This window comes from Podarcis erhardii, assembly GCF_964252035.2.
Source record: "Podarcis erhardii genome assembly, chromosome: 15".
Taxonomy (NCBI): domain Eukaryota; kingdom Metazoa; phylum Chordata; class Lepidosauria; order Squamata; family Lacertidae; genus Podarcis; species Podarcis erhardii.
Window position 1 is genome coordinate 21,456,956 of NC_138505.1, and position 12,681 is coordinate 21,469,636.

Consider the following 12,681-nt stretch of genomic DNA (forward strand, 5'->3'; position numbering starts at 1 on the left):
AAAAAAACACAAAATGCATAATAAAATAAAAATAAAAAAAGAAACCGAGAATCCCTGCTTGCACAACACATTCAAAAGGATATCAGTTGTTATATGTCTCTTCTATTTTGATTGGTTTTGCCTCTATGATTGCAAAATAGGGAAGTCACTCTATATGTCTATGGTCCCCCGGTCCTATTCCCTTGCGAGGATTCCCCCCGCAGAAACTCCACTCAGAACCGGAAGTGGCGACCAGGCGTCATTTTTGCTCTGCTTCCCCTTTGGGTGACTTCCCAATCTAGCCTCAGCCGCTTTAACAGAGGAGGAGCTTTTCCTCCGCCGCGCATGCGTTTTAATGGGGGGGGGGTGTGGAGCCTCTTGTCACGTGACCTCGAGCTACATCGCAACATGGCGGCGCCCAGGGAGCGGCGTGGCTGCCCGGAGTAATGTTGTTTCTCCCTTGAAGCGGTTCTCGCTTGGATTCCGGTCCTGAAAGAGGGGGAGAAAACGCAGCTGTTTCAAGATGTCGCGACTTATCGTGAAGAACCTGCCGAACGGGGTGAGAGGCGGTGTGCAGAGAAGGCAGTTTGGGCTGGTGTGGACGTGACTCGCGTGGGGTAAAGGGACTCTGGGCCAAGAGCTTAACAGTCTGATGGATCACGGCAACTGCGTGCTACTAGCCATAATAGCTATGCTTTATTTCCAGTGTTAGAAGCATTATGCCTCTGGTTCCCAGCTGAGGGGATTCATAGGTGGGGGGAGTTGTTCTTGGGCTCGAATCCTGCTTCCCCACAGCCATCTGGTTGGCCAGGGTGAGCACAGGAGGCTGGACTAGATGGGCCATAGGCCTGATCTAGCGGGGATCTTATGTTTTTATGTGCTTAAGGGACAAATGTTAACACAGCAGCACTCCCCACTGCTTGTGATTCCCAGCAACTGGTATCCAGAGACATACTTCCTCTGGCAGTGGAATTAGCACACAGCCATTGGGGCTAGTATTTGTCTAAGCTTCTTATAAAGCCATCCGTGTTGGTGTCGATCGCTGTCTGTTGTGGGAGAGAATTCCATAGTTTAACTATGCTGCAGGGATAAATTTCTTTTCTTCTTTTTGAATGCTTCAGCATTCAGTTTTATTGGATGTCTAGCATTATGGGAGATGGGGATGTTCTCTACATTGTGCATAATCCTATTCATCTCTATCGTGCTGCTTCCTTTTCACCTTTTCTCTAAACCAGCCTTTCTCAACCTGTGGATTCCCAGATGTTGTTGAACTACAACTCCCATCACCCCTAGCTAGCAAGGCCAGAGCTCAGGTATGATGGGAGTTGTAGTCCAGCAACAGATGTTTGCCACTTCATTATAAAAACAGGCCTGATGGATTAGACCAAAAATCTACCTAGCCCAACTTCCAGCCTCCCACAGTGGCTGTCTGCCGCAGACTGTCTGCTGCAGGGATGGGGAGCCTGTGGTCCTCCAGATGGTTTTGGAATCCCAGCTCCCATCAGCCCCATTGCTAGGGATAAAAGTGGGTCACAGCTCAGTGGCAGAACATCTGTTTTGCTTCCAGAAGGTCTCAGGTTCAATCCCTGGTAGGGCTTGGAGAGACCCTAGCCTGTAATTCTGAAGAGCCACTGTGAGTCAGTGTTGACAGTACTAAGGTAGGTGGACCAATGGTCAGACTCAGTGTAAGGCAGCTTCCTGTGATGGGAGCTCTAGTCCAGCAAGACCTGAAGGGCTTTGAGTTCCCCGTTACCGACATGTTGTGTTCTTAACACTGCTTGAACAAATCTGTTTCCTCTAGATGAAGGAAGAGCGCTTCCGGAACCTCTTTGCTGCATTTGGCACGCTGACCGACTGCAGTTTGAAATTCACCAAGGATGGCAAATTCCGCAAATTTGGGTTTATTGGCTTTAAATCAGAAGAGGAAGCCAATGTGGCCCTTGCCCATTTCAACAAAAGCTTCATAGACACAGCCAGAGTGACGGTGAGGTGTCTTTCAGATGCACTATAATGTCAAGTAATGGTGCGGGATGTTGAGGTTTTTTGTTTTTTTACCAGGTGGGGAGAAAGAGTCGGGATTGCTGTGCAATACTCTGAACCTAGCTGCCTATCAGGAAGACAAAAAAAAAATAAAAATAAAATCTGGAGTGGGTTGCATCCAACTGACTGCATTCACACAGCAGCTTATTCCATTTCCCTGTCGTTTCCTTGCCTATATCTGCACATGATTTACTTCCAGAAATATAAAATAATATAGCATAAGTTTAGTGTTAATCTCTCTGTGATTTTCTTCCAGAAAGCCCCCCACAGAAATTAGTACTATACATGCACTATATTCCTGGAAGTAGCCTTTATGTTGTGTGAAAGTTCATATATGCCATATTTACTTGAGTCTAATGTGCCATCAAATCATAAAGACCTGCGCCATAACCATTTTTTATTCTTTTGCAGGTTGAATTTTGTAAGTCTTTTGGGGACCCACAGAAACCCAGAGCCTGGAGCAAACACTCTCTCAAGCCCCCAGTGTTAAAGGAAGCTCCTGAAAAGTTTACAAAAAGTTCTGGTAATAAAGAAGCAAAACAAGTAAGATTTATTTTTTTAAAAAAATAACTTTGTCAAAAATATCTTAAGGAAAACCTCTGGTGTTTGGTTTTCTTGGCCCTGTCTTTTATTCCCTTGAGAGCTGACTGCAAATTGGTATTAAATGTCTCCTGTCATTTAAAGTAACCATTTTAAAAACCCATATTTTTCAGGAGAAAAAGAAAAAGAAGAATCGACCGGGGGAGTTAAAGGAGGCAAGCATAAGCTATTTATTTATTGGCCGCATTTATACCCCACCTTTTTCTCAAAGGAGCTTAAGGTTGTGCATGTGGTTCTCCCTCATCTCACATAATCCCCCCAAAACAAACCAGGGAGGTTGGTTGTGGGCTAAGAGACAGTGACTGGCAGAAGATCACCTAGTAAACTTCATGGCCGAGTGGGGATTTGAACCCTGGTCTCCCAGGTCCTAGTCTGACCAGATTCACTGCCAGCTTCCCATAAAGCATGCTACATTGGAAATGCCAGGGGTGGAATTACCGCAGAATAAGAAAGTACTGTTTATGTATGTGGCAACCGTGGCTAGAATACTATTGGCCCAGGGATGGAAAGAAGAGCCCCATCGAAAGAAGAATGGATAATGAAGACGATGGACTATGCGGAGATGGCAAGGCTGATGGGGAAGATCAGGCACCAAGAGGATAAAAAAATTAATGGAGAATGGCATAACTTTATGGAATATATTAAAGAACATTGTAAAGATTTAAAAACATTAGCAGGATTGACATAGCACTGTAACTTAAAACGACAAAGGATAAAAATGAACTACAGTGGTACCTTGGTTTACAAACTTAATCTTGTTCTTAAACCGAAACTGTTCTTAAACCAAGGTGCACTTTCCCTAATGAGGCCTCCCACTGTCGGTGGGATTCCGTTCAGATTCCGTTCTTAGACCGAGGTAAAGTTTGCAACCCGGGACACTACTTTCGGTTTTGCGGAGTTTGTAAACCGAATTGTTCGTAAACAGGGCTGTTCTTAAACCGAGGTACCACTGTATAATAATTTGGATAAAGGTAATTAAGGTAAAGGTAAAGGGACCCCTGACCATTAGGTCCAGTCATGACCGACTCTGGAGTTGCGGCGCTCATCTCGCTTTATTGGCCAAAGGAGCCGGCGTACAGCTTGACTAAGCCGCTTCTGGCGAACCAGAGCAGCGCACAGAAACAGTGTTTACCTTCCCGCCAGAGCAGTACCTATTTATCTACTTGCACTTTGGCGTGCTTTCGAACTGCTAGGTAGGCAGGAGCTGGGACTGAGCAACGGGAGCTCACCCCGTTATGGGGATTCGAACTGCTGACCTTCTGATCGGCAAGTCCCAGGCTCTGTGGTTTAACCCACAGCGCCACCCATATCCATGTCTAATTTAAAGGCAATTAGATGCAGTTTAAAAAGGAAGATAAATTTTGGAAGCCAAAGGCGGGTGGGGGGGAGAAGTCTGGGGGTTCAGGGAACCCCATAAAGATATGGATATGAATTATGGTTCAATGTAAACAAGTGTGTGTGTGTGTGTGTTTTGGGGGAAAAGAGGAAATGCCGGGGGTGGAACCGGGGACCTTCTGCACATGAAAGACAGACTCTGCTACAGTGCTGGGAAGCCCCTTCATGCCAGCTTTTGATGTTCTCTCTGACCTTGGTGACCCCTTTTCCATCTCTCCTTTTTGACAGCTGGAAGAAGAGGAGACGTTTCAAGACTTCCTGGCAGTGCACCAGAAGCGGTCTAAGGCGGCCACATGGTCCAATGATGCCAAAGTGGAGGAGCCCAAGAAGAGCAAAGCCAAGCAGACGGACGATTATCTGAACTTTGACTCCGACGGGTCGGAGAGCCTAAGCGAGAGGGAAGCCGAGGATGGAGAGGAGGAACAAGAGGAGGGAATTACCCGAGGTAATTGGACATAGGGCTTGTTTGGGAGACTCTGCATCTCACAAGTGGCTTTGCTCTGCAAGGAGACTCTAGCTCAGTGTTTCTCAGACTTGGGTCGCCAGCTGTTTTTGAACTACTATTCCCATCATCTCTGACCACTGGTCCTGCCAGCTAGGGATGATGGGAGTTGTAGTCCAAAAACAGCTGGAGACTCAAGTTTGGGAAACACTGGTCTAGTTAGTATGGCAGAACAGCAGGGCTGTGCATGCATACACACCCACTCCAAGCCTCACAGGGGAGAAGGGGGTTGCGTCCTGAACCGAATTGAGCTGTGGTGTGCCCAGTTTAATTAGGTTTTAACACAGGAGTTTTTGTGGCTTGGGGCAGTTCATGGTCCCACAGACGCCGCGGTGGGCCAGAGTACGCATGCATGCACGAATGCTATTTCCGGCACTCCTTCCGGTGCAGAGGAGGTGTGCGCAGCTTCCCATTGGCTGCAGGAGCTTCCTGCAGCCAATGGGAAGCCGGCCAGTGTCGTGGAAGGCAGTCCCCGCTCTGCTCTGCACCGGTTTAGTGTGGTGCACAGGAGCCGGGCGGCAGGGGTCCATGGGCCAGTTCAACGACCCCCATGGGCTGCTTGTGGCCAATGGGCCTTTAGGTTGCCAACCCCTGGTTTAACACATTAATTACCTGTGTTTTTTGAGGGGGGAGGGGGAAGAAGGATGAGTGTCATTTTCCTGGTTTTTGCAACGCCACATGAGTACAGAATTGTCAGTTTGCATTTCTTAGTACAGAAAGTATGGATCTGATGAGTAGAGATCTTTCTTGTTTTGCTTAATTCAAGAGGGTTCTAGGAAGTTTTCTTTCTATGTGAAAGAAACAGGCAGAAGGCTCTAGTTTGGGTTATTTCTCCTGGGAAGCTGAGTACAGCTGGTTTAAACTGGTTTTGTTATCCTTTCTGCCAAGGTCGTGCTGACTATTATAGTCAGGCCAGGAGGAGCCTGGGTTTCTTACTTTCTCTTTCTACCTCTTGGTTCTAGTGTTCTGTATGCTATAGCGTTAAGGTTTAGTCTTATAATAAGTTCTTGTAAGTTACTTTAAGTTTTAAGTCTGCTGCAACTGGGTTTCTTATGGACTGTGCCAGTCCTGAATGTATTGGATTTGTGACCATATGCTCATTTGCCTTCAGTATAATCCTTCTTCATAGAGCAAGATGCTTTATTTATTTTAGTTCAGTATCTCATTAGTCCTAACCAATATTAGTCCTACTCAGAGGAAACCCACTGAGATTAATGGACATGACTAAGTTTGGCCCATTGATTTCGATGGGTCCACTCTGCTTGTGGATATGGCTTAGGTGGATATAAACTGATATCTTAAAAGGCTGCCCGGTAATGCTGATTTCTTGGTGGAGCCCATAAAACAGAAATGAAAATATATAACAGGTTGCATAGCCAACTTAAGATCTACTCAAAGTAGACCTGTTGAAATTAATAGGCCTAGGTTACCCATGTCCATTGTTTTCAATAGGTCTACTCATACTGCTGGATGCAGCCCAATAAATATGTATGCACAATATATATGTATATTTACAAAGCAATAGGAAACGTTTATTTAGTTAAGCAATTTTATATCAATTTTTAATTCTTTTTTTTTGTAAACCCACATACCTCCAACTGTTTTATGTCACAACAATGTAAAATATTAATAAGGATATACCAATAGAGTCAACATACTTTAATAACAAGTAGACGCAAAAAAATTATCAAGATAAGAGCCGGCACATTTTTTAAACATATTTACGGATGTAATAAAATTACATGTCTAAACAGAAAAGTTTCCAGCAGGTGTTGAACACAATGCAGTGAAGGGGCCTGTGTAATATGAATGCAAAACGAATATTTACAATACAATGCCACTGTTTGCAGCATAAAAGGCTTTCCTAAAAGAAAGAAGGGATGAAAACCAGATGATTCAAAAGTACTCATCTCACAAATGAACTAATGGCACTGGAACACAAGGGAATTTTATTGGATTAGTCCATTGATCCCATGTTTAAACTCTGCATGGAAGTAAAATATATTTAAAGCTAAATTATGTACTTGTCAAAATTGGTTTGTTTGGTTTCTTTTAAAAAAGAAAGCTGGGAGAAAAAATCGTTTCACAGGTTTGCAAAAGACCACAGGAAGGTGCCAGGGCGGCCTCTCTAGGGAGAGCATTTAACGGCCATGGTGCCACCACTGAGGGGTCTCTTTTTCTTTGGAGATATTTGCTTCTGTTTTCGTTTGTTGGGGGGCCCTGTAGCAGGCTCTGGCACCGTCCACCATGTGCCGAGGCCTCTGACTGCTTCCTCCCAGTGAATTATCAGATCTTTATAGGGGAAAAAAGTTCTCCTGCCACTATAAAAAGGTAAAGGGACCCATGATCATTAGGTCCAGTCGTGACCGACTCTGGGGTTGCGGCGTTCATCTCGCTTTATTGGCCGAGGGAGCCGGCGTACAGCTTCCGGGTCATGTGGCCAGCATGACTAAGCCGCTTCTGGCGAACCAGAGCAGCACATGGAAACGCCATTTACCTTCCCGCCGGAGCAGTACCTATTTATCTACTTGCACTTTGACATGCTTTCGAACTGCTAGGTTGGCAGGAGCTGAGACTGAACAACGGGAGCTCACCCCGTCGCGGGGATTCGAACCGCCAACCTTCTGATCGGCAAGTCCTAGGCTCTGTGGTTTAACCCACAGTGCCACCTTCGTCCCTCCCTGCCACTATAGGTATTTACTAATAGTGAGACTTGCTCCCTCTATGGCAGGCATAGGCAAACCCGGCCCTCCAGATGTTTTGGGGCTACAATTCACATCATCCCTGGCTAACAGGACCAGCGGTCGGGGATGATGGGAGTTGTAGTCCCCAAGCATCTGGAGGGCTGAGTTTGCCTATGCCTGCTCTATGGCCACATTAACACCACACATTGAAAGTGCTACTCTACCACTTTAAACAGGCCCAAAGAATTCTAGAAGCTGCACTTTGTTTATAGGGTGTTGAAAGTGATCAGGGGACCTTCAGAGAGCTACAATTCTCTGAGTTCCCTGGGATATTGGGGTCTTCAGCTCTCAGCACCCTTAACTGTAATTCCTTAAGTGTGATGGCACTTGTTCGGAGAGGCTCTCTGTTACCCTCACAGAGCTGCCATTCCCAGAGTGGTTTAACAGTCAGTCCCTCTTCATAGGCAACTCTGGGAATTGTAGCTCTGGGAGGTGAATGGGTGTCTCCCTCTCTAAATCTGAAGCCATATTGTTCTGTGAGCAAGTCCTTTGCTTACCAGGTAGACTCCCCAAAAAGCACACAAGGAGGTGACTCTCTGTTCCTTCCCCTTGTTCCCAACTTGCAGGAAAAACCTCTGAGGGCAAGATGGCGGCCAGGCAGGAGCTCTCTGACATGGACTACCTGAGGTCTAAAGTGGTGAAGGGCGATGGGTCCTTGCCTTCGTCTGGGGAGGAGAGTGAGACCGAGGAGTTAGACAGCAGGGGCTTTGATGGAGGAGAAGAGGAGGCAGAGGATGAGGAGCCCCACCAGAAGCAAGCCCCAGGCGCTGTCCTCGCAACGGGACCTGGGCTGGATGAAAAGATCAAGGGACAGGGAAGTGTCACGAAGGAGAAGAAGAAATTGAAAGCTGCATCCCAGGTAGACCCGCAAGCCAACCCTAGATGGCATTCTCCTTATAGTGTAGACTAGTGTAGACTAGCTTATTCAGACTACAGTTCCCATCATCCCTGACCACTGGTCTTGCTAGCTAGGGGTGATGGGAGTTGTAGTCCAAAAACAGCTGGAGATCCAAGTTTGGGCAACACTGGTCTAAGGGAAGGGAAGAGTTTTCAAGACGAGGGCCACATTCCGTTCTCAGCAACCTTCTGGAGGCCACATAGCAGCAGTGGTCGGGGCCAGAGTCTAAAGGGGGAGGCAGAGTAATAAATGTAAATTTTATCTTTTGTACAGTAGGCTAGTTTCTGTTTCTTTGAGTTCCAAGGAACTCAAGGTGGCATACAAAGTTCTCTTCCTCTCCATTTTACCTTCACAACAACCCTGCGAGGCGGGTTGGGCTGAGAGGCAGCGACTGGCCCAAGGTCACTTAGTAAGCTGCATGGCTGAGTTGGGATTTGAACTGTGGCCTCCCAGGTCTTAGTCCACACTCACTGTTGATGTGCAAACCAGGCAGGTGTTAGGTATGTTGAACGGATTGTCTGACCTGATATTAGGTGGTTTGTGTTGTGTTCCAGCATGCCTTGGCCTAGAGAGGTTATAAAGGAACCACCAAAAAATACCTCTTTAGACTTTCGTTGACGACATGTGTCTTTCTTCGCACAGGCAAAAACTCCGGCCGGTGCAAATGAGCCTACCACTCCCTACACGGTGAAGCTGCGAGGCGCCCCGTTCAACGTCACAGAGGTAGGTGCCCTTTGCAGGAGCTTATCTAGGGCTCCAATCGCTCCATTCATTTAAAACGCTGTGATACCACTTTAAACAGCCTTGACGTCTCCCAGAGAATCCTGGGAACTGTAGTTTGCTATATATTGCTTAGGTCCGGGCTATCTGCAGGAATGCATTATCCCATGCAAACCTGCCCGAGCTCTGAGATCTTTGGGGAAGGCCTTCTTACCATGCTTGGTGGGGTTGCAGGAGAAGGGCCTTTTTGGTGTCTGCTTCCAGATTTTGGAACTCTTCCCTCTAGAGAAGCCAGACCGTTTTAATTTTTGCAAGCTGCTTTGAGTCCCGGCCTGGGGAATAGGTGAGATATAAATAGAATAGTGATGATGAAGTTGGGGGGCCCCATGTCCTCTCCCAGAGCTACAGTTCCCCTTGTGGCTGAACAGTCAATTCTTCTTCACAAGAAACTCTGAGAATTGTAGTGTGGGGAATAGGGGCCGCCTAACAACTCCCCAAGGGATGCGGGTGGTGCTGTGGGTTAAACCACAGAGCCTAGGACTTGCCGATCAGAAGGTTGGCGGTTCGAATCCCCGTGACGTGGTGAGCTCCCGTTCCTCTGTCCCTGCTCCTGCCCACCTAGCAGTTTGAAAGCACCTCAAAGTGCAAGTAGAGAAATAGGTACTGCTCCGGCAGGAAGGTAAACGGCTTTTCCGTGCGCTGCTCTGGTTCGCCAGAAGCGGCTTAGTCATGCTGGCCACATGACACGGAAGCTGTACGCCGGCTCCCTCGGCCAATAAAGCGAGATGAGCGCCGCAACCCCAGAGTCGGCCACGACTGGACCTAATGGTCAGGGGTCCCTTTACCTTTTTAACAGCTCCCCTGTGAACTGACTTGAACTTCTACTCTCCGCAGCAAAACATCAAGGAGTTTCTTGTGCCTCTCCGGCCAGTGGCGATCAGGATTGCAAGGAACGCCCATGGGAATAAGACAGGTAACATTCATTTCATTCATTAAACGTACTAGTTGCTTGTCACCTGAAGGTCTCCAAGCACCATAACAAGTGACCTTTGATGTGGGGAATTTTTTTTTGTGGCGAAGGGTCATCGCTCGATGGCAGAGCATCTGCCTTGCATGCAGAAGGTCCTGGGTTCAATCTCTGGCATTTTCAGTTAGGACTGGGGAAGGACTCCCATCTGCAACCCTGGAGAGCTGCTGCCAGTCAGTGTAGACAATGCTGAGCTAAATGGACCAATGGCCTGACTCGGCATAAAGCAGCTTCCTCTCCTGCCCCAACGTAAAATCTGCTCTTTGTAAGACCTAAATGAAACCTCATAACGTTCTTCCCTGTGTGTTTTCATCCCTCTCCCAGGTTATGTGTTTGTTGATTTTAACAGCGAGGAAGAGGTGCAGAAAGCATTGAAACGAAATCACGAATACATGGGTATGTATCCACGAGGAGGTTTAATAGTCAATTTAGTTTCTGAATTTCTAGGTCTGCCAAAGATGCTTTTCTTTCCTGATACTCAGATAAATGTCTAAAATTATAGTGTGTGAATGTCACAAACACATTACAAACTTGGGTACCATTTGGGTACAATATAATCAGAGCTTTGCAGATGACTTTGAACTTGGACCACCTAGGTTTGCCTCTTTCCTCTTCTCTCTCATTCTGTTTTCCTTTGGCGCTGTGTGTTTTTATATTTATTTCTCCCCTCTGTCTGTGCTTTGTTTTCACAGGTGGGCGGTACATCGAGGTATTTCCTGAAGAGAGCGCTGGGAAGGCGAAACTCCCTTCAAAACACCTGCCCCAGGTCTGGCAAAGGACGAAGAAGGATGATGAAGAGGAGGAAGACCTCTCCGAATCTGGGAGGCTCTTTGTGAGGAACCTTCCCTACTCCAGCACCGAAGAAGACTTGGAAGCAATATTTTCCAAATATGGTAGGCCTTCGGCAGTTGAACAATAAATTGCTCTGGAGTTCTAGCTCTGTGAGGGAAATAGCAGGAGTCCCCTAGTAACCCTCAGCACCCTTCGCAAACTACAGCCCCCAGAATTCTTTGGGGGAAGCCACAGTTTTTTTAAAGTGATATCACAGCACTTTAAATCTATGGTGCAATTGTTGCCTCAGCACTGCATTGTGTCTTCTTTGGCTGCTGCGTTCTGCAGCCACAAAAGTTTCTTTGTGGAATTGTGTGTTTGTTTCTCGTTCTCTCCAGGGCCCCTCTCTGAGATCCATTTCCCCATTGACAGTCTCACCAAGAAACCCAAAGGTTTTGCTTTCATCACCTACATGATCCCGGAACATGCCGTGAAAGCCTTTGCAGAAGTGGATGGGCAGGTTTTCCAGGTACGACTGATTTGGGACGGGCTGTCACTTTGTGAGGAAATCCACAAGTTCCATCCCAGGTTTCTCAATTTTTCTTTTTTAAGGATCAGGTTGCAAGGAATGGGAAAGACCCAGCCTGGAACCATCTCAGGCTCTGTGGTTGGAAGGGAAGCTCCTTTTGGTTTTGGTTCTGCCTCTGGGTGCTGACCCATAACGGGACCTTCATGGTGGTGGCTCCCCCTTTATGAAGCACCTTCCCTGGTGAAGTGCTTCATTCAGTAGACGTCATTTAACAACATTCCTGTTCACCGAAGACTTGGAGGATGCTGCTGAAGTGGGGCCAGAGTTTGAGAAGGGTTTTTTCTTTTTCTTTCTTTATGTTGTCTATTTTCATGTGGCATGGAGTTCCAGAGTTGCTGTCTTTTCTCCTAGGGCCGGATGCTGCACGTTTTGCCGTCCACCATTAAGAAGGAAGAAGGGGAGGATTCAGATGCTGCTGGGGCGTCGTCTTACAAGAAGCAAAAGGCATCCAAGGACAAAGCCAGTAGTTCCAGGTTTGTTTCTGTGTGCGTTAAGCCCCAGTGCTGCCTACTTATTGCTAATCTTACTAACTGTGTACAGTGGTACCTTGGGTTACATACGCTTCAGGTTATAGACTCCACTAACCCAGAAATAGTACCTCGGGTTAAGAACTTTGCTTCAGGATGAGAACAGAAATTGTGCTTCGGAGGCGCAGCAGCAGTGGGAGGCCCCATTAGCTAAAGTGGTGCTTCAGGTTAAGAACAGTTTCAGGTTAAGAACAGATCTCCAGAACGAATTAAGTACTTACCCTGAGGTACCACTGTATTTATTTTATTTATGAATCATTTCCCAAAGGCACCCTGAAGAAATTTAAAAATGAATCTCTATGAAACATACATATGGGTGAAGGTGGCACTGTAGACTAAACTAGTGAGCCTCTTGAGCTTGCCAATCAGAAGGTCGGCGGTTCGAATCCCCGCGACTGAGTGAGCTCCCATCACTCTGTCCCAGCTCCTGCCAACCAAGCAATTCGAAAGCACGCTGGTGCAAGTAGACAAATAGGTGGCAGGAAGGTAAACGGCGTTTCCGTGCGCTCTGGCTTCCGTCACGCTGTTCTGTTGCACCAGAAGCGGTTTACACAATCAAAAGAATTGCATATATAAAAACAATTTTTAAAAAGCAATTAGAAACATACAGCATAAGGACATAACACAAGCCTGAAATTTCATGCATATCAGTTCATATCTTGACCCTGCTCCACTTAATTGAAATTTCAGCATTTACGACATAGGAAAATGGCCAAGTAAACAGCTATTTTCGTGGAGGAGGGTCAAGATATGAACTGATATGCATGCAATTTCAGATACAGATATATAATCCCTAATGTAGTAAGACATTTTAGGAGCAGACATTTTTTTAAAAAAAAGTTTTTTATGAACCGCCCTAATAGTCGTCATGGCTAGTAGCCGTCGATAG

General features: G+C 46.6%; 1 protein-coding gene across 2 annotated transcripts in view; it reads left to right on the forward strand.

Moving 5' to 3' along the window:
• The first annotated feature begins 359 nt into the window (after positions 1-359).
• RBM19 (RNA binding motif protein 19) overlaps positions 360-12,681 on the forward strand; it is a 98,858-nt gene continuing 86,536 nt past the window's right edge. For both annotated transcript variants that reach the window (XR_014151408.1, XM_081841771.1), the window contains exons 1-12: positions 360-538; positions 1,781-1,963; positions 2,431-2,562; positions 2,733-2,774; positions 4,243-4,459; positions 7,827-8,119; positions 8,801-8,881; positions 9,773-9,851; positions 10,230-10,301; positions 10,598-10,798; positions 11,075-11,205; positions 11,617-11,738. Coding sequence is in view for 1 of the 2 variants with exons in the window: in XM_081841771.1 (XP_081697897.1) it covers positions 503-538; positions 1,781-1,963; positions 2,431-2,562; positions 2,733-2,774; positions 4,243-4,459; positions 7,827-8,119; positions 8,801-8,881; positions 9,773-9,851; positions 10,230-10,301; positions 10,598-10,798; positions 11,075-11,205; positions 11,617-11,738 (1,589 nt within the window). In the remaining variant the exon portion in view is untranslated. The remainder of the gene's footprint in view (positions 539-1,780; positions 1,964-2,430; positions 2,563-2,732; positions 2,775-4,242; positions 4,460-7,826; positions 8,120-8,800; positions 8,882-9,772; positions 9,852-10,229; positions 10,302-10,597; positions 10,799-11,074; positions 11,206-11,616; positions 11,739-12,681) is intronic.